Source organism: Pelmatolapia mariae, linkage group LG10_11, assembly GCF_036321145.2.
Source record: "Pelmatolapia mariae isolate MD_Pm_ZW linkage group LG10_11, Pm_UMD_F_2, whole genome shotgun sequence".
In the NCBI taxonomy this organism is placed as follows: Eukaryota; Metazoa; Chordata; class Actinopteri; order Cichliformes; family Cichlidae; genus Pelmatolapia; species Pelmatolapia mariae.
This window is the reverse complement of record NC_086236.1, coordinates 74,741,841-74,762,297: the sequence shown is the minus strand read 5'-3', so window position 1 is coordinate 74,762,297 and position 20,457 is coordinate 74,741,841. Positions and strand designations below refer to the sequence as shown.

The 20,457-nt window shown below is 46.3% G+C and overlaps 1 protein-coding gene across 3 annotated transcripts in view; it reads left to right on the top strand.

The window, feature by feature from the left end:
- LOC134637217 (mothers against decapentaplegic homolog 4-like) overlaps window positions 1–17,855 on the top strand; it is a 38,973-nt gene extending 21,118 nt beyond the window's left edge. Inside the window, exons 4-12 of one of the 3 annotated variants that reach the window (XM_063487583.1) lie at window positions 1,172–1,346; window positions 13,744–13,872; window positions 13,947–14,162; window positions 14,244–14,381; window positions 14,470–14,523; window positions 14,838–15,021; window positions 15,103–15,271; window positions 15,998–16,136; window positions 17,135–17,855. In XM_063487583.1, the coding sequence (XP_063343653.1) occupies window positions 1,172–1,346; window positions 13,744–13,872; window positions 13,947–14,162; window positions 14,244–14,381; window positions 14,470–14,523; window positions 14,838–15,021; window positions 15,103–15,271; window positions 15,998–16,136; window positions 17,135–17,340 (1,410 nt within the window). In that variant the 3' untranslated portion in view covers window positions 17,341–17,855. The remainder of the gene's footprint in view (window positions 1–1,171; window positions 1,347–13,743; window positions 13,873–13,946; window positions 14,163–14,243; window positions 14,382–14,469; window positions 14,524–14,837; window positions 15,022–15,102; window positions 15,272–15,997; window positions 16,137–17,134) is intronic. The other 2 variants (XM_063487584.1, XM_063487585.1) reach the window with 2 other exon arrangements.
- The last annotated feature ends 2,602 nt before the right edge of the window (window positions 17,856–20,457 follow it).

Sequence of the window (20,457 nt, the reverse complement as noted above, 5' to 3'; positions counted from 1 at the left end):
GGCGGTCGTTCAAAATGTGGATAAAAGGTGATTTAAAAGAAAGTGCTGTTTCAGTTTACAGTCAGTGTGGGGACCTGGGTCTTTGAGCAGGTTCATGAGGACATTTTTTGCAGCGTGTGTGTGTGAGATTGTTTTGTCTGCAGAGTCTTATCCCTGCCCTTCACCTGTGCACACAGAACAGACCTCGTCCATCAGATTTAAAGCAGCACATTCAGAAACCTGTGGCTTTGAGAAGTTTACAGCCTGCGGGGATTTTCTGAGTTTAAAGTTTGTTTAGTGAACGCATCGGTGAGAATAAACATCCTCATTAGGGTTTTCCCACAATTAAGGGACCTGGTTAACACACGGCAACATTCATCATCAAACGTTTTATCGAACAACTTCTAAATACTCGGGACCCGCCTCTCTGTGGACTTCCTGCTCCATAGGGGGCGCTGTCGAGCTCAGCAGAAATGGTTCCGCCTTTAGATGTTTCACAGGTTTTCTCCTGCAGTAAACGCTTTTTGTTAGAGACGTCACAGCACTGTGAGGTGCTTTACAGCGTCCTCCATTTTGGTTTGGGGCGTGAAGCGAGCAGCCTCCTGACAGCCTCGCCTTCACCCCGCTGCTCCTCCTGCACACCTGCAGCTCCTGCTGGGCTTTAGCTGTGGAAACGGGCACCTGTCCTAAAACCTTAACAGTACAATCAGCACGCGTTAGCAGCATGCTAGTGTTTTATGGTCAAAATTAGCTTCACTGAGAGGAACTGAAGGAGGAAGAGTGCTTTTATCCAGGCTGGATTCATGGACGCTAAAATCCAATGTTTTTGGAAGTCTCTGTTTAGCTCCGCTCACTTTGATCTCACAGCGCCCCCTAGGTGAACTGCAGCTAATGTTTGTCTGAAATAGGACATTCAGGTGTGCCCACACTCAGCTGGGAACAGAATACAGAGAAGCGCCCCCTGCAGGCTGGAGCTATGTTGGCTCTGTGTTGGGATTTCACTGACATCTGACCTGAACTTTTTGCAGCGTTCTGAGGCTGAGGTCAGACGTGATGTCATGCTTGTGGTTTGGCATAATCACCTGACACACACACACGCACAGTGTTTGTGCTCAGCATGACTCAGTCTGCTGTCACAGAGTTTATTTAAGCTTACGTGTTTCCTCGCTGACTGCCTGTCTCACCTGTGCAGGTAGCGGGTAGAAAAGGCTTCCCTCATGTGATCTACGCCCGCCTGTGGCGGTGGCCAGACCTCCACAAGAACGAGCTGAAGCACGTCAAGTTCTGTCAGTTTGCCTTCGACCTGAAGTACGACAGCGTGTGTGTGAACCCCTACCACTACGAGAGGGTGGCGTCCCCCGCCACAGGTAACCCTGCACACCTGCTGCCCTCTGTGATTGGTCTGATTGGGCTGTGAGTCATCGGGCTGGAGCAGCGTTTGGTTTTAGGTTTCTTTCCTGCTGCTTTGATGGAAACACAGTCACAGCTTTAAACACTGTGTGTGTGTGTGTGTGTGTGTGTGTGTGTCTGTGTGTGTGTGTGTGTGTGTGTGTGTGTGTGTGTGGGTTCCAGAGTGTCTTCGGAAATAGAAACAGTCACCGCGGTGTTTAGTCTGACTTCTGCTCAGACACGAGGGCAGATAACAGAGACGCTCCAAAACCTTCAGAGCCCAACAAGAGCGACAGCACACACACACACACACACACACACACAGAAGTGCCAGTTAATTAACGAACATCCAATCAAAACCATCCAATTTCTCTCATCAAACTCGCTCCACCTTCTTCTCGGTCTGTTACTATGGTAACTTCACAGCAGCCATGTTATTGGTCAGATGATGTCATTAAAATGCTCCAACAGCACAAACACAGTTGAAAGGTCCAGACAATGACTGTATAAAAGATGGACGATGCGACAGCTCTCCAAAAATGAAGCCAAAACGTCTCTATCGCCCCCTGGTGTCTGGCTGCAGTATAGGTCATAGATAATTTTTTTTCCAAAGGTTCTTTCTTTTGTTTTAAATAGTTCTCATCATGCTGATTGATATCCAAGGCGTCTCCTTTCCCATAAGTTTGATTCTAATTCCTACCGCGGTGATGTTAAATTGGGGTGAAGCAGATAAAGCGTAGGCTCTGAGAGGAGGACCAGCGTTTACGCTACGAAAACACGACCGAGTGTTTTAACCTGACAGCCTGAGGTGTTCTTCAGTAAACTGGACTACCCGACAGAAGGACCCGAGGGCCCGCTGCACTTTTTAGGTAAGTTAAACGTGTTTGTAAGCTAATCCGTAACTACCGTCCTTAGCTAGGTCCTGAGACCTTAGCTAGCTAAAATGAGCACTCGGCTGTCAGGGTTCGTTTAGCTAATCTGTGCAGGTGAATGAATTTACTAAAGAAATCAAGAGAAACGCCCCGGGCTGCTCAGTCACTAATTACTGTTACTGTACTTTTATTACAAGTATTATACTGTAAAAGCAACAGGCTGCACGCTGCTGCAGCTCCTGTGCAGAGCTGAGTATTAAAGATGTGCAAACAACAGCATGTTTTCAGTCTCTTGCCACATCTATAAAGACAGTAACATCTTTTTTAAAAGCTTGTACTTCAGTAACTCCTCATTAATCAGTGTGAGGACAGAAGAATCAGCTTTATTTCAATTTTGAGGGATAAAATTTATATTTGAGTTTGTGATGGTTCTGTTCTCTTTGTGATTACAGGAGCTGCCCTCAGATTCAGACCTCAGCACCACCCAGTGACAGCAGACAGATCATCCAACATGTTCACATGTTAACTGCAAAATGAACTGATGAAAACAGTGCAAAGGTTAAAGTACCACATGTGCTGTAGTGAAAGCTGCAGCTGTTTTATTGATAAAGTTAAAGACAAAAAAACAAAAGGATTAATCACTATGTCACTATATATCAGCATTAACAGGACCTCAGTTTGGTGTTTCACAAAGCTGCTGATCTCAGACCTGCACAGCTTCAGTTTTATTTTATTTTTTTTATTTATTTATTTATTTTTTAAACCTGTCCCGTTTGGTTCTTTTGCCATCAGAATTATTGTCTAAAGGCGAAGAAAGATGCCCAACGGATTTACTTTACCAAATGGACCATCCCAGCCTTGCCGTAATGGTCCATTTGATTTACCTTTTATTGTTTATTTTATTTTATTTATTTATTTTTTTTTTTTACTTGCTAGATACGGGACAGGGGAAAAGAAAAGGGAGAAAGAAAGAGGGGGAAGAAAAAGAAAAAAAACAGCGAAGAAGAGGGACGGGGATAAAGGGCAAAAAACAAAAACCAACAAAATAAGCAGACAAAAAATACATATATCGATCACCTGGATCACCTGTTGAGAAAGAAAAAAGAAAACAAGCAGAAGAAAATGAGAGTAATAGAATAAACAACATCACAATGATATATGGGAATATAACGCTAAATACTTAATATTAAACATTATTGTGCAGCACGTAAGATCGACAGCGCACAGTGTGCTTTGAGGTAGGAGCCAAAAAGGGTGTAGTTTGTGTGTGTGATCACCTGTGTGTACACCTGTGAGCATGAGCGCGCTTGTATTTAAAAGGTTCCTTAATGTAATGATCTGCTAGAGGGTGTGGGGGGGCCACAGTCCCATCCTCCAGGGCATGAAGCAGGTATGGAGGAGATCAAAACTCCAGACATCCAGAGGCCCCCAGAACACAAGAGACCAAGGAAGACCAACAGAGGGGCAGCCGCGCCACTGTCCCAGAAAGAGCTGAGGAGAGTCCCAGATGAGGGGTCACTCAGCAGCCGCGGAGCAGAAGCCAGGGGGGGTTGCAGTGACGTGCCCGTGAGCTCCGCCGGCAGCCAGCTGTGCCTGAGTGACCGAGCCCCAGGCCGAGAGGCCGAGGGCACCCCACCCCCGAAGTGGCCCGAGCGAGCCCCAGGTTCCAGGCCCCGATAAGCAGCCACCAAGGAGTGAGCCGGTGTGTACCCGGACGCCCATCCCCGGACACAAAGAACCACCAACGCATCGATGTCTGAGGGCGTCTGCCACCGGCAGGGGAAGTGGTGGGGGGAGATAGGCCTCCAAACCTTGGAGGGCCTGAGATGTCCCCAGAGAGGTGGCGTCTGATACCCAACCTGACATATAGACACAGACATACAGGCACACTCAAATACAAACATCCATTCCCACCCTCATGCTCTCATAGGCAATTACTCCACACTCAACCAACGTGGAGACAGACATAAAGAGACGCTGTACACACAATCACACTCCCCAAGCGTACTCTAAGAACCGGGTCTAGGTACCCTTGCCCCTGGAGGGGGAAACTGCACCCAGACCCAGGTGGTGTTACCCTTTTCCCTGCAGTGGGGAGAAGCAGACTGCCCCGACTCCGCAGCAGCAGGGAGGCCCCACACACCAGACCCCAGTCGGACGACCAACTCCTCCTCCTAGCCCCCCCGCTCCAGCAGGCCGCAGAGACCGGGGGTGTGAGAAGACTCCAAACCTCCCTCTACCCGCTCATATGTAGTGTTGATGTATATGTGTTCTAAGGTGCAATTAAAACCCAGGAGGGCATGGAGCTACCTGCCAGAGAGCAGCAGGTAAGCGCATAGCCCCTCCTGATAGCCCTCAATGTCTACGTGTATTTAAAATTGAAAGGTGGGCAACGACGCCAGGGGTGAGGTGTACACCCTGATGGTAATTTGGAGTCCGTGTTGTGAGCCCACCCCCAAGATCCTATATGTATGTGTTATGAGAGTGTGAGTAATGTGAATGTCTAAGTTGTGAGATAAAATTGATGCAGAGGCAGCCAGAAGGGGACAGAGGGGGGGGATGCCTCCTCTGCACCCTGGTGACACACCCCTACCCCAAGGCCCTGCATGTGTGGGTGATTGTGGTGGAGCGGGAAGAGGGAGGCAGCTGGAGATGGGGAGGGAAGAAAGGGAGGGGCAAGTGACCCCTCCCTGGGGCCAGCTCCCCCGCTGACCCCAGTAGGCACCCCCATGCTCCGCAACCCGCCAGGGAAAGGGGGCCCAGGCCCATCCGGACCAGGGCCCAGTGCAGCAGCGCCGCCCGGCCCCACAGAGCCCAGGACAGCCCACCCGACCCCACTACAGAGAAAACTGCACCCACCCCATCATCCACTCATCTTCCAGACTACACAAGACAATAGACGCCCAGGCTGAGATCTTCCTCCACCTCTCCTATATCTCCCCCTCCTGCAGAGAGAATTCCTGAGGAGAGGAAAGCTCCTGCAAGATGTGACAACCTCCCCCACCAGTTGAAGAGTCCCCCAGGTGGCTCGATGCACTGGCAGCGCCCTGCGCCAGGACTGGGCCCCCATATACCCACCCGCCCACAACCCCAGCAACACACCAACCAGGACCCGAGCCCCCGAGGCCCGGCCAGGGCCCCAGCCCAGAGACGGAGCGCCCCCAGAACCTCACGCCCGTCCTGGACCCACCCAGGGGCAGCCAGGCTACCAGGTCAGTAACCCACGTCCGTCAGCACAGACCCTCCCCTAGCCCCGCTGCACGCAGCCATGAGGAAACCGTCACCTAAGAGCCAACAGAGCCCTTAATTGGCCATGACCGCTACCCCGGGTTGAGCCCCCCAAGGAAGATGCTCCTGGGGAACCCCCCGACGCCCTAAGCCTGTCCCTACCCCCACACCAATCACAACAGTGAAGGTGGGACCAAACTATGACCCCCCACCCCCGCTAGGTGATGGAGCTGATCAAAGGAGCCCAGAGCAATTGATCTGATGTGGTGGCAGAGGCTGTATCAAGACTAATGTAATTTAATAGATAATTTCTATACTGGTTAGAATTAAGATTATTTTTATTTTTCCAGTTCATGAGGACTGTTTTCTTGGCTATGCTTAGGGCAGTGAAAACCATGTGGGCTATATTCTTTTCTGAAGTGACATTATCTAAGCTGCCCAACAAACATACTAAAGGAGAAGTTGGAATGTTACATTTCAGACACTTCGATAAGTCTTCACATATCTCACGCCAAAACTTCTGAACTGGTGGACAGAACCAAAGAGCGTGGATATAATTGTCCGGTGAATTGGTTTGGCAGTGTGAGCAGTTGTTGGTAGACGTAAAGCCCATCTTGAACATCCGATGACCTGTATAGTGCACTCTATGTAGTATTTTGTATTGAATTAATTGAAGACTGGGATTTCTAATTAGATGAAAGGTTTTTAAGCAAATCTGAGACCAGAAGATTTGGTCTAAGTTAACTGATAAATCCGCTTCCCATTTTGTAATAGGAAGTGATATTGATTCATCTATTTTAGAAAGCATTCTGTATATTTTGGATAGTAATTTGGGGGTTTTAAGAGTAAGAAATTGAACCACACTTGGTGGTGTTTGTAGTTCAACTTGACCCGGTTTAAATTTCTTTTTTAGTATGGATTTAATTTGTTGATATTCTAAAAATCTTTTCTTGTTGATCCCATATTGTGTAACTAGGCTGTCAAATGAAATAAATTCTGTTCCTTCTAGTATATGTTCTAAATATTTGATTCCTTTACCACTCCAATCTGAAAAGTTTATCATATTATTGTTTTGTAATGAAGACTCTGTCAACTTCAGAAACTCCCACCATGCTGTCAGAGAGGAGCTAATGTTGACGCTTTTGAAGCATTCATGTCGTTGAATGTTTGAACTGATAAATGGTAGATCTGAAATCTCTAGATTATTGCAAAGTGCTTGTTCTACATCTAGCCAAGGTTCATCTAAGAGGGTATGTTTTAGCCATCCTGAGATAAATTGGAGCCTGTTGGCTAAGAAGTAGTGCTGAAAGTTAGGTAGTTCTAATCCTCCTTTATCCTTGGTCTTTTGTAGTGTTTTTAAGCTTATACGTGGGGGCTTATTTTTCCAAAGGAATTTGGACATATATGAATCTAGAGATCTGAACCAATCTTGTGGCGGTTTAGTTGGGATCATTGAGAATAAATAATTTATTTTTGGTAAGACCATCATTTTTATAGCGGCAACCCTTCCCATGAGTGATATGGGTAGACATTTCCACCTAGCCAGATCGCCTTCTACTTTCTTTAAAAGTGGGATATAGTTTAATTTAGTTAGATCTGCAAGCTTGGGAGAAACATTAATACCTAAATATTTTATATTTCCCGATTGCAGTGGAGTAGAAGAGGAATTATGGAAGGAGCAATTAATCGGAAGGACTGTAGATTTTGACCAGTTAATTGAGTAATCTGATATTCTTGCAAAAGAGTTTATCAATTCAATCACCCCAGAGATATTGGTTTGTGAATTTTGGAGAAAGAGTAGCACATCATCCGCATAAAGGCTGATTTTATGTTCCACGTTCTTGCATTTTATGCCCTTAATTACTGAATTCTGTCTAATTGCTGCTGCTAGTGGTTCAATAAAAATTGCAAACAGGGAAGGGGAGAGTGGGCATCCCTGCCTGGTGCCCCTCAGGAGACAGAAGCTGGAGGATGTCTGGTCATTTGTTCTGACACAAGCTGTTGGGGAATTATATAATATTTTTAACCAGCTGATGAAAGAAGATCCAAAACCAAATTTGTGTAAAGTTGTAAATAGAAATTTCCAGTTAACTCTGTCAAACGCTTTTTCTGCATCTAAAGAAAATATTGTAGTTTCAAGGTTTTTACTGTATGAGTAGTCTATCAAATTAAGTAATCTACGTGTATTTGTTGATGAGTGCCTACCTTTTATGAAACCAGTTTGGTCAGGATGAATTAAGAGGGGGGTTATTTTCTCTAGTCTCTTCGAGAGAGCTTTGCAGATTATTTTAAGGTCTACATTTATAAGGGATATTGGACGATAGCTTGAGGGATATACAGGGTCTTTGCCTGGTTTTAGCAGGAGATTAATGTTTGCAGAATTCATATTTGATGGGAGTCTGCCATTTTCTTTGATTTCCAACAGCGTTCTGTAAAAAATTGGGGCTAAAATCGCCCAGAATTCTTTGTAGAATTCTGCAGGAAAGCCGTCTGGACCTGGAGCCTTATTATTGGGCATACTTATCAGGGCTTCCTGGAGTTCACCTGGTGTCAGTGGCGAATCCAATGCCATTGCTTGAGAGTCTAATAATTTTGGGAGAGTTATGTTGTCTAAAAACTGATCAATTTCCTTTTTAGATGGGTTTATTTGTGGTGAATACAACGTTTTATAGAAATCCCTGAAGATGTTGTTTATTTGTTTCGGGTCATATACTGTATTCCCAGATGAGTCTTGAACAGCACATAGAGTTGTTTTTTCTTTATTTATTTTTAGCTGGTTTGCTAGAAATTGACCGGATTTATTACCATGTTCATAATTTTGTAAGCGTAGTCTTTGTACTAAGAATTTTGTTTTTTTATCAATTATCTCATTTAATTCTAGTTTTGTTTTGCGTATTTTGTTCAATGTTTCCTGATCTTGGTCGGACGCATAGGCTTCTTCTAGTGATTTGATGGTTTTTTCTAATTCCTGAATATTTTTGTTTTCTTTTTTCTTTTTATGTGATGAGAAAGAAATTATTTTACCTCTCATCACAGCTTTCCCTGCTTCCCATAGAACAGAAGCTGATGTTCCGGGAGTGTCATTAAAGTCTAAATATGAAGTCCACTCTTTTTTAAAATATTTAATAAAGTCTTCATCTTTAAGCAGTGATGTATTAAATCTCCAGTTTTTACTAGGCGTAGTATTATTCTTGTGCATTAGTGTTAAAGATACAGGAGCATGATCGCTGACAGCTATAGGGTGAATCTCAGTGTCTGAAATGTCCCTCAGCAGTGAGCTGCTGACCAAAAAATAATCCAGACGAGAGTAGGAGTGATGGACATGTGAGAAAAAAGTATATTCCTTACTGGTGGGGTGAAGGGAGCGCCATGCATCGCAAAGACCAAAGTCGCTCATATACTGTTTGATTATATTTATGGACTGCCAATTACGCTGAGTTCCTGCTGTATTGAGCCTATCCATTTCTTCATTTAGTCCAAGGTTGAGGTCGCCTCCAAGAACAAGTGTGCCATCTAAGTGTTCAGAGAGTGCACTGAAAAAACCGTGAAAGAATGAGGGATCATCAACATTTGGACCATATACACTTACAATACATAGCTTTTTATCAAGTATAGATAGTTTAATGATTAAGAATCTGCCCTCTGGATCTATAACTGTATCGAGTACTGTGAAATTAATTTTTTTATGGATTAAAATTGCTACTCCCCTTTGTCTAGAATTATAACAAGCTGAGAACACATTAGGAAACTCAGGTGTTTTAAGTTCATTCGAACCTCTAAGAGGTCTGTGGGTCTCTTGTAAAAGGACAACATCTGCCTGTAGTTTTTTGAGTTGGTTAAATATTTTTAACCTCTTTTCTCTGGAGCCAGCTCCATTTACATTCCATGTGAGGAATCTTAGTGCACCCATAGATGTCTGTGTATAACTAGGGGTGTGCGCTGTGTGTGTCGCTTAGGCAGGTGGAGAGAATACATCACTTGTTCGTAAATAAAAAGAGGGGGAGAGAGAAAAAATGTGTGGTGAGATGCTCCCTGAGTCTGACTATGTGTGTGCATATTTACTAATATGAGTACGCTTGGTTTAAGTGTGTGTATCCTATACGACTGTGTGCGCTGTCTGATGTAAATGTGCTGCCGTTGAGCGCATGGCTGTGCGTGATCGTGCTGTGCGTATGTGTCCAAATAAAGGATGTTGTTTGTGGATGAGTGTGGAAGCAGGTGATCGAAGCAGTGAAAGAAAGAAAAAAGAAAGAAAGAAACCAAGGACAAGGGTGAGCAGCATAAAAACAAGAGGGGGAAAAAAGAGAACAAAAAACGAGAAGAAAAAAAAAATCTGGAAACATTCCGATCAAACCATTGACGGAGAGTGACGGTGTTAATTCTGCTATGAAATCACACCTAAGATGTGATTTGATACTAGTAAGTTAAACAGATGTTAATGCAAGTTAGTGTGAGTGGGTGGGGAAAGGGTGTAGCGGATTCTTATCTGGTGTGAAGTTAATACAGCCACGGAGTGATGTCGGGGTCGCGGTGGAGCTGTCCGTCCACGTACAGCCGGTCCACAGCGATGACAGCGCGGGAGCCCTTCTGGATAAAGCTGCGTCGGATTGGGAAGAGGACCCTGCGTCGTTCCAGGATCTCTTTGGGGAACTGGTCGTTCACGCTGAAGTCCGTTCCTTTTAATTCCCTGCCGCGGCTTTTCACCTGTTCCTTTTGTTTGTAGTGGCCGAACTTGGCCACGATAGGACGTGGTCTCCCGGCCGCAGCCCGAATGGGGCCGAGGCGATGCACCCTATCAAAGACGATGTTCTTCACCGTGTCCTCGGGCAGCTTCAGGTGGGTTTTGATGAAGCTTTTTACCGTGGTCTCCGCGTCCTCTCCAGCGGCTTCTGGAATACCAGAAAATACCAGATTATCACGCATGCTACGAGCTTGTAGATCTATAACTGTTTCTTTTATTTTTTTATTTTCTCTATTTAGCTGAGTAACATTGTCTGTGAGACATTTCACCGACTCCCTTAGCGTGGCATTTTCAGCAGCGAGCGTTTCCACCTGCTGCTGGCTGAACTCCAGGGACTCTCGCAAGGATTTAAATTCCCGGTGAAGAATCTCCACCAAGGACAGCCTTGCATCGAAACTGGACAGTCGTTGGTCGATTGACTCCAGTATGTCGACAATATCTTTGCCGGCTGGCGATGTTGTGCCGGGCGAAGTCTTTTCGACGACGGCGTCTCAGGTTTGGCCGGGGAAGCTGCACTCTGAGCCTTCTTCATCACGAGATCCTGGAAGTACTGATCAATGTAATCTTGGAGAGCCTCTAAACTCTCCCCGTTGTTCTCCAGGGTGTTGGAGATGATTTAGACAAATGTCGTTAGTTATAAGACAATTGATAAGTGTATTTGGTTATACTGAAGCTTAAAGGAATTTATTCAAATCTAAACTACCATTTGCTTTAATTTTCCGCCAAAATCTCCGGCGTCTGACGTCAGTTACAACATGAGTCGCTTACCTTGTCCGTCACTTCCGTCACTTACCTCTCCACCTCTGCCCCTTACCTCTCCACCTCTACCCTTCCGTTTTAAACACTTGATGTACTCAGCTGCATGAAGAGCACGTTTGAGTTTCTCTAACACAATTAAATAAAACCTGATGAAGGTCAAAGGTCGTCACTTGTATGTTAAACTACAAACTGGTGATCTGGAGTTCTTTCACAGTTTTTTGCAGATAGTGTGAATCACTTTATGGTAAATAACATAGTTATTCATACCCAAGTAACCAGAGAGGATAATATATTTTTAAATATATAACTTTATACAGGACTGAATATAATATCTTTATGTAAAAGTCCGGAGCCTCTGGGGAGTATCTGAGTATTTATAACATTACACAAACCAAAGGTCTCCATCACAGTGTTCATGAAATGCTGGGTTTATCCATCTCCTGGATCGGGCCTACAGAGGAGCTCTGAAGATTTCCCTGTGAGGGAGCTGCTGGTGAAGATCATGAGTCCTGCTTGATCAATGCGATGAGCTTCGGTCTTCCTGGTGTTTCTTAAATGAAGCCTCTCTCAGTGGGTCAACAGAACTTCTGGCACAGGACAGCTGTGATGAAAGAAAAGGAAGAAGTTTCTCCAAACCTCTGGACCCAGAAACCCAGCTTAGTCCTGATGGTCTCCCTCACTAGTTTCTCTCCAGGGTGAATGTAGCTGTTGATATGATATGGACTCTATTATTAAATGAAAAGAACAAATTAGACTACACTACTGAAACCTTCTGCTGCTGTTTTTAAAGTTTCCATGTTACCAGGCTGTAGAGGGCTCTGAAGATTTAAACAGTTTTAGATCCATTACACTCACAGTCTTATGTTAAAATCTCAAAGGACAGCATTATATTTCTGATATTAACAGTAACTCTGGGCTTCTGTGGAGTGTGCAGATGATCTCATCGCTGTCTAAAAATGGATAACAAAACCTAAGGAGTGCTGAATCCTTCAATAACACAGACTATTAAGACTATTAGGTGTGTAGCATCGCTAACTAGCTAGCAACAAGCCTCCAACACAGTGCGTATGCTAGCGGCTAATCTAGCAAACGAATTAACAGCAGAGTGATTTTAGAACTATAAGATGATAAGCTGTGTGTCTTTTTTTATAACAGTGACATGGTTGTATTTACCTTAATTAAACGAGTCGTCAGTCGCGGTAAACCAGCAAAAAACTGGAGCAGCCGGGCTACGTAAAAAGTGTAGGGGGGCGTGTTTGCAGTCACGTCCAGCGGGTGTGTGGGCGGGAGCGTTACACAGTCGCTCCACCTTAAGTCCCTACTGCGCAGACTCTGGCAAGATGGCAGCCCCCAGAGGCGGGATATTTTGGCTTCATTTTTGTAGAATGGGAGGAGGCACTGTCACGTTGTCCATGTTTTCTACAGTCATTGGGTCCAGATCAGGTGAAGCTAACAGACAGTTGGAAGCTACAGCTGCCTGTGTCACCATCCACCTGTCAGTCAAAGAGGCCACGCCCCTAATATTGCAAACAGGTGAAAAGGATACTGTACTCAGAAATACATGTACATTAGTGGGTAATTATGTCTTCCAACCACCCGAAGCATTCTTATAAACGTATAATTAAAGTATCAAAACAACAGAGGAGCATGCGTCCGACTAACGGTGTGTTAAACATGTGGCTACAGACTGCTGCATATGTAAGCAGACGAGGGAAGAAGTCATAGGGCTTCTCATGTGTTCAGACTCAAAATATGAAGGCTGATACTGGTGTTTTCTCTTCAGTAAACAGGGCCTCTTCACCAAAGATAAAGAAAGAGACAATGCCACCGCCATCTTAACAAACGCTCATCTTCTTCCTCCTGACCTCCAGCTTCATCTCCTGAACTGAAGTCAGGGCTCTAACTCTTGAAAATGTGCATAAACATGCTTATTTATTCCCGATATTGTCACAGATAATTATTTTTAGCAGTTTAGACCTGCCGTCTCCGGATAGCTAAACAACAACAGCTGGTTGTAAGCTAACATCATGGCAAACTAATGTCAGGCTCCAGTGTCCTAAAATCATACTTTCCCTCTGATAAACAGTTTAACTACATTCTCAGACTGCATGAGAGTTTATTCACCAAGCGTCCATGTCCTGCGACTTACAGCCACTTCAAAGAAAGTATTACTAAACTACTACTGAACAGGGGCTAACAGTCATTAACAGGAGCTAACAGTCATTAACAGGGGCTAACAGTCATCAACAGGAGCTAACAGTCATTAACGGGAGCTAACAGTCATTAACGGGAGCTAACAGTCATCAACAGGGGCTAACAGTCATCAACAGGAGCTAACAGTCATTAACGGGAGCTAACAGTCATTAACGGGAGCTAACAGTCATCAACAGGGGCTAACAGTCATCAACAGGAGCTAACAGTCATTAACAGGGGCTAACAGTCATCAACGGGAGCTAACAGTCATCAACGGGAGCTAACAGTCATCAACAGGAGCTAACAGTCATCAACGGGGCTAACAGTCATCAACAGGAGCTAACAGTCATCAACAGGGGCTAACAGTCATCAACAGGGGCTAACAGTCATCAACGGGAGCTAACAGTCATTAACGGGAGCTAACAGTCATCAACGGGAGCTAACAGTCATCAACAGGGGCTAACAGTCATCAACAGGGGCTAACAGTCATCAACAGGACTCGGATTGCTACAGTTGAGTGACTGGGGTACAAACGTCAAACCTGGGGTACAGTCTAAATGTTTGTAATGTCTGCTTTGACAGGTCCTCAGTCTCTCATAAAGGAGGAGTTCATGCAGGAGTGTCTGCAGATCGACCTGCCCCCCCACACCGACCCCTATGGCCACCCACGGCCTGTCGGCATGTATCCCAGCATGCCTTTGTCTCCCCCAGGTCAGTGTGCTGCTCCTTGCTGTCAGCGTGCGAGACGCCGTGACGCTGTTGTAACATAGTCGTGTTTCCTGCAGGCAGCAGCTCCATGGTGCCCGCAGCTCTGACCGCCGGGGGGGTCGGCAGCGGTTTGGACGGACCCGGCCTCCTTCAGATCGCTCCGCCTCCTAACCACGGGGGGCAGGCTTCACCGCCTCACTCAAATCCACCTCACACTCCCCAGCCCCCCCATCCCCCCACCCCAGCCTCCCCACATCAGCAGAGCCCAGAGTACAGTGGCCCCCACAAACCTGGTACTGTACCCTAAGTACTCTGTACTACCTGTACTTAGTACTACTTCTGTAGTATAATGAGTGTCATGTGTGTCTCCACAGCCAACTGGGCAGGTAACAGCCCTGCCCCCTACACCTCTGCAGGACCGCAACACAGTGGGCGGGGCAACCAGCCACATCCGCCATTGCATCATCATCCTCATCATCATCAACAACACCACGCCCCCAACACTCACTTCTGTAAGACAGCATGTTAAATGTTACTGCTCTATTCAGTACCGTAGTACTGCAGTATTGCTGAGTACTGGGTCTGTGTTTGTTTCTGCAGGGTCACAGCATCACAGCACCGCTCCATATCCACAGCCAGTATCCAACCACCCAGGTACCACACCTGTCCACAAACCCCACCCTCTCACTCTGACCTCACTTTATTAATAAAGTTTCAAAACACTGTGGCCGACGTCCCCAAAATACAAAATGTCCCTTCTTAGTGAAGCAGGTCCAAAAAATGTTAATGTAAAAATGAAGTGCCCTGATACTCACACCTATCTGTCTGAGTTCCCTGAAACAAAGATGTCCTCACTTACAGAAGTAGAAGCTCAGGTAATAAAAGGTTGAGAAGCACTTTTGTCTCCAGTTTGTCAGGATGTTTGGGGAGCAGGTCCACCATGTCCTAATCTGTGTCTCGATCCTCAGGTCCAGAGTTCTGGTGCTCCATCTCCTACTTCGAGCTGGACGTTCAGGTTGGTGAGATGTTTAAGGTCCAGTCCAGCTGTCCCCTGGTGACCGTGGACGGGTACGTGGATCCTTCGGGAGGAGATCGATTCTGTTTGGGACAGTTGAGCAATGTCCACCGTACGGCCGCCAGCCACCGCGCCAGGTGAGCGGTCGCTTAGTGGGTGGCACCGTGAGAGTTATTGTGGTGTTAGTATTTAATGTTGCTGCTGTTGTCGCCCTGCAGGCTCCACATCGGCCGGGGGGTTCAGCTGGAGTGTCGGGGGGAGGGTGACGTCTGGATGCGTTGCCTTAGCGACCACTCTGTGTTCGTCCAGAGTTTCTATCTGGACCGGGAGGCGGGCAGAGCACCAGGCGATGGCGTTCATAAGATCTATCCCGGAGCATACATCAAGGTGAGCGCGTGGAGCCGTAGACGCCGCGAATGACCATCTGAGCCCAGATGGGCTCGTTTTCACTCAGGTCCATCAGATATCGTCAGAACCTCTGCGAGGGTTCCAGTAACCAATCAGATTCGGGCTACATCACTACTGTTACACGTTTACCTTTGTCCACCATTTCAGTTTTCTGGTCCGTCTGTTTTACGGTTTTCTGGACGTAAAACAGACGGACAAAGACGTGTTTGGCGATCACAGGAAGTAAAGCAGCGAGTCCATCTTCCTTTTACAGATTTGATCTTTCTGGTTTGTGAAGAGATCCGAGTTTCTCTGAGAGGTTTGTTTGGGCCGTGTTTCTCGATACTTGGACAGCTTTGTTGTAACTTCTTCAGCAGCTTGTGGACAGTTTTATAGGACAGATTTATGCATGATTGGACATAAAAGTGTGAATCAGCTCCTGTTTCTATCAGGTGGTTTTGGCTCTGCTGGCAGTTTTGCTCTTTGTTAACCCTAGCTCATTATGGTGTGTTCAGTACGTGGCTGTTTTTGCCCACCACGTTCACGCACATTTACACCCCGATGGATCCATCACCGAGAAACGTGGGGTTAGGTTCTTCCCCAAGGATATTTGGCATGCAGACTGGCATCGAATGACCACCTCTACCACCTGAGCTACAGCCACCCCCGGTGTCTCACCCGTCTGCGTGTCTCACCCGTCTGCCTGCCTCACCCGTCTGTGTTCAGGTGTTCGACCTGCGGCAGTGTCACCGGCAGATGCAGCAGCAGGCGGCAGCGGCTCAGGCAGCTGTGGAGACTCAGGCAGCCGCGGTGGTCGGTGCAATTCCCGGTCCGAACAGTGTGGGAGGAATCGCGCCTGCTGTCAGTGAGTATCACCTGCCCCACACAGCCAATGACAGACAGGCACAGGTGTAATTTTTACTGTTTGGTCCGGAGCGCAGACGGTGACTCTTAAATCAGTGACAAGACCGTGTGCACCAACATTTAAGTATTGTGTCGTTTCATAAAGTATTTAAACAAAAGATTAATAATTCTGAAAAATGAAACTGTCAGCTGTGTGTGCGTGCATGTTTGTGCGCATGTGTGTGGAGCGCCTCCTGCTGGACACACTGTGACTGTGAGGGACTAAAAGCGTGAATGAAATCTTGTTTGAGCAGACGGAGAGTTATTGGCCTGATATTTAAATTGTGAGCTGATGGGCGGGGTTAGGCTGAAGCAGGAAGTGTGTGGAAGGTGAAGCAAGGCCTTCAACGAGTTCTCACTGATCTCTGATTTTAAGATCTGCAGCTCGAATGTTTCACAGGAAAAGGTCCAAATACAATCAGAGCTGAGACACAGATGTAATCTGATTGCCTGATTCTCCAGCACGGAGGACCAACAATCAAACATCCATAGGAAATAAATCAATAACTCAGTAAATGGATTCATATCTGTAAGTGCAAAACGATCATTAAAACTTAACTGTAGCCATTAATTAGGAGGTAACGATAAGACGCCTGTGGGTCAGTCAGCTGGTCACCTTACTGTGATTGACAGGCGTCTCTCCCGGAATAAAGAAGTTCAAATCCATAAAACGGGAAAAGGAGAAATCAAAAAATAAACAGGGTGACAAAAGCGAATCGATGAATCAATAAATTAAAACATGAACCAGACGCAGGGCTTAAAGGACTAACCTGCAGAGTGAATCGAGTCAGATTCATGTTGGACATTTTGGGCCTCAGTGCGACTTCCTGCTTTTTCATGCATTTAATGTTATTTCACTTCCTTTTTATGGTGGGCGGCCTCGGCCCTCCGTGTAAGCCTCATGGTTTTAATTTCACATGTTTTAGTTTCTGTGTGTCTCACCTGTGCTTCCTCCCGCAGGTGTGTGCTCAGCGGCCGGTCTGGGCGTGGACGACCTCCGCAGGCTGTGCATCGTGCGGCTGAGCTTCGTCAAAGGGTGGGGGTGTGACTACCCACGGCAGAGCATCAAGGACACCCCCTGCTGGCTGGAGGTGCACCTGCACCGAGCGCTGCAGCTGCTCGACCAGGTGCTGCACATGCTGCCGCCGCGAGAGCACGCACTCTAGGACCTCCACGCTCTGCCCACAAACGCACCGCAGCAGGGGTCGGTTCACACGGGTTTCAGACAATCAGCCAATCGCAGTGTCTTGTCTCTGCTGTCATTTAAGTTCGTTTCTGTGGAAACCAGCGTGACTCGTTAAAGGGTCAGTTCACGCGAGCTTGGCGTCTGCTCGAGCATCCACGCTGGCCTGCAGTTTATTAGCTCCGCCCCCTCAACAGGTGAACTGACCCTTTAAGCCTGATGTCAGAAATCAGCTGATTACCAAAAAATCCTCGTCATCGTCATCTTCCTCCTTCTGTCGGTTTTTAGTTCCTTTAGCTAATTGTCGACCAAAGAGCCATTCCTGTTCCTTTGATGACATCATATCCTGTTTACGTTGCGTTTCTGCTCCCTCTGACGGTCACATTATTTATTCTGTCGTCTGCTTTTTTTCTCACGTTTAACTCATTTAAAGGCTTTTATACTGAAAGGGTGTAAAGCTCTGAATCATCAGCTGTCTCTTCAAATTAAAAGTCTCTGGTGGATAAAGATCTTCGTCTTTGTTCGTCTTTCACTCTGCATTCAGACACTTCAGAGGAACACTCTCCTCTCCGTCCACACGCAGTGATCAGGTAGGGCACTCCCAGGAAGTCCATCCAGTCGTCAGGACGTTTCATCACTGATCCAGGTGACCTCTGCGGTCTCAGCTGACCGGATGATTAAAGATCTGCGCTGGAAACGATCAAACGAGGAACTTCATGCACGAGAGCTGCTCCACTTAGTGCAGCAGGGAGCTGAAACAGAAACAGGCCACACCTGGTCCATAAAAAAGGCCACACCCCCTTCAATGTACTGACGCGCACACACACACAAATAATCAGATTCTTATTAGAGTTATAGAGTATTTTTAGAGTTTATGAATAAAGGCCAGGTTATGAAGAGGAAACACGAGCACCACGCTTCTTCTACGCCCACCGTTTTTCATCAGAGCCGAGGAGCTTAGGAAGACGGGCCGTGTTGTAGTACCTTCATGGACCTGCTGAGTAATAACCTGTCTGTAGTCCACGTTCAGAACGCTGGAGTTTCTCCGCAGCTGTGGAGACATCTCAGCTCGCTAGCTACTGCAATCCAGAAACACAGTCCAGGGTGTAGCTAAACCCATTTTCAGTTAGTATGTTTAATTATTTTATTCTTAAATATTTAGTTTTTCAAGACCATTGTTGGTTTTAATCTAGTTTAAACCAAACCGCTCCGCTGGATTTAGCTAGTAGCTAGCGAGCTGATTGGAGACCAAAACAGCCAATCAGAATTTTTGCATCCAAGTCTGTGATTGGTTGGTTTTGTGGCAAATTTATGACGTTGTACAGAGAGTTGAGCGTGCAGGGAGCAGAGATGTTGAGAGCAGGTCTGCAGATGTCTGTAAGCACACAGAGCAGAGATCTGAGCGAGAGCGGCTGTTACTGTGTGTTTATGGATATTAGCAAACACTGAAACACAGAGTTTTCTTCGCTCAAAGTAATTTTCTCCTCAAAATGCAACATTTGTACTTGCAACAATGATTTCTGTGCGCTCAGAATAGAGGCACAAAAATAAGGCCATAGATTCGAAGGAGTATCAGGGCCACGTTAAGAACCTGTTAATGATCCTTTGGACAATAAAGTGGATTACACTTACAGTAGTCGGCTCGGCTGCTGTCCCCTCTACAAATGGCTCGAGTAGACGAATCAGTGAAACGTGTCAATCAGCCTGTGATACAACACCCGTCCTCTTACTGCTCCAGGCCGTCGATGACCTCACAGCTGTACAAATCCGCTCTTCCACAGTTTCCCGTCTGAGCAGCTTCTGCAGCGTCCTCACGCTGATCACCACCCTGCATCTGTGAGCTGAAGCACAAATCACGTCCTTCCTTTAACGATTGTGAGGTACGACCTCACAGTTTGTCCTGAAACAACATCTGTTATCTGCACAGATCAGTGATACTTGTTTTCTTAATGTGGCCCTGATACTCAGTCATAGCCCCCCCCCCCCCCCCCCCCCAAATGTGCTTTCTAAAAGAAGTCCAAACTGAGTACCTCAAAGATGCAGAGTTCCCTGAGGTTCTTTCAGACACTGCACTGACATTTTGTCTGGTTTTGAGTGTTTTAGGTGCTTCATGCTGCCAGCAGGACTTCAGCTCACAGCACACCCTCAGTCATACTCGGCCACTCTCACACGCGTGTTCTCAGCCCATCAGGTCTCCATGGTCCTGTTTTATGCATATCTGTGTTTGCTCATGCACACCGGGTCAACACAGTGCAGTGAAGTTAACCATATTTGCATCATAATCTCATCTCAGAGCATTCAACAGAGAGATCTGCTCTCTGTTCTCAGAATACTGCTCACAGTGACCTAAAACTTCAAAATGAATAGAATAGCTTCTATTGTCACTACACACATGCACAATGAGATCCAGAGCATCTGTGTTGAAGAAAACCAACCAAAATGAAAACATGGCCGCCTGTACATGCCTGTACTTATATGCATGCAGCACCCGGTGAGGAAATGGAAGTCAGATGGTAAAGAACAGCAGCACACAGAGGTCGAACACTGCCCCCTGCAGGCATGCATGAGTCCCAGTCTAAATGTGACTGGAGGAGCTGAAAGAGTCAAATCTGACCAGCACACAGGGTTGGTGGAACCAAATGGCAGCAGTGCTGAAAATGCTGATGGAGAAAAAGTTTCCAACTGTTACAGAGAGTCACGCGTGAATGACCGCAGCTTGTTGGCCGCCCCTCCCTGAGCCTGGTTCTGCTGGAGGAGTCTTCCTGTTAAAAGGGAGTTTTTCCTTCCCCCTGTCACCATGTGCTTGCTCATAGGGGGTTTTCTCTGTATCATTGAAGGGTCTTTACCTTACAACATAAAGCACCTTAAGGCAACTGTTGTTCTTTGCAGACACACCTGTTACTCTATAGACTCTCAAATTTTGACTCTTCCAAATAACTCCCACACAGGTGCTCCGAGGGTTTCTGGCTGCCTTTAGATTTGTGTCTGGAAAGACTTTGGTGGTATCTAATGTTTACCTCAGCAATCAGACAGGTGGAAGGTTAAAGGTCAGGAAAATCATGGACTCTGATTATCTGATGAAAGCAAAGTCTAAACTTAA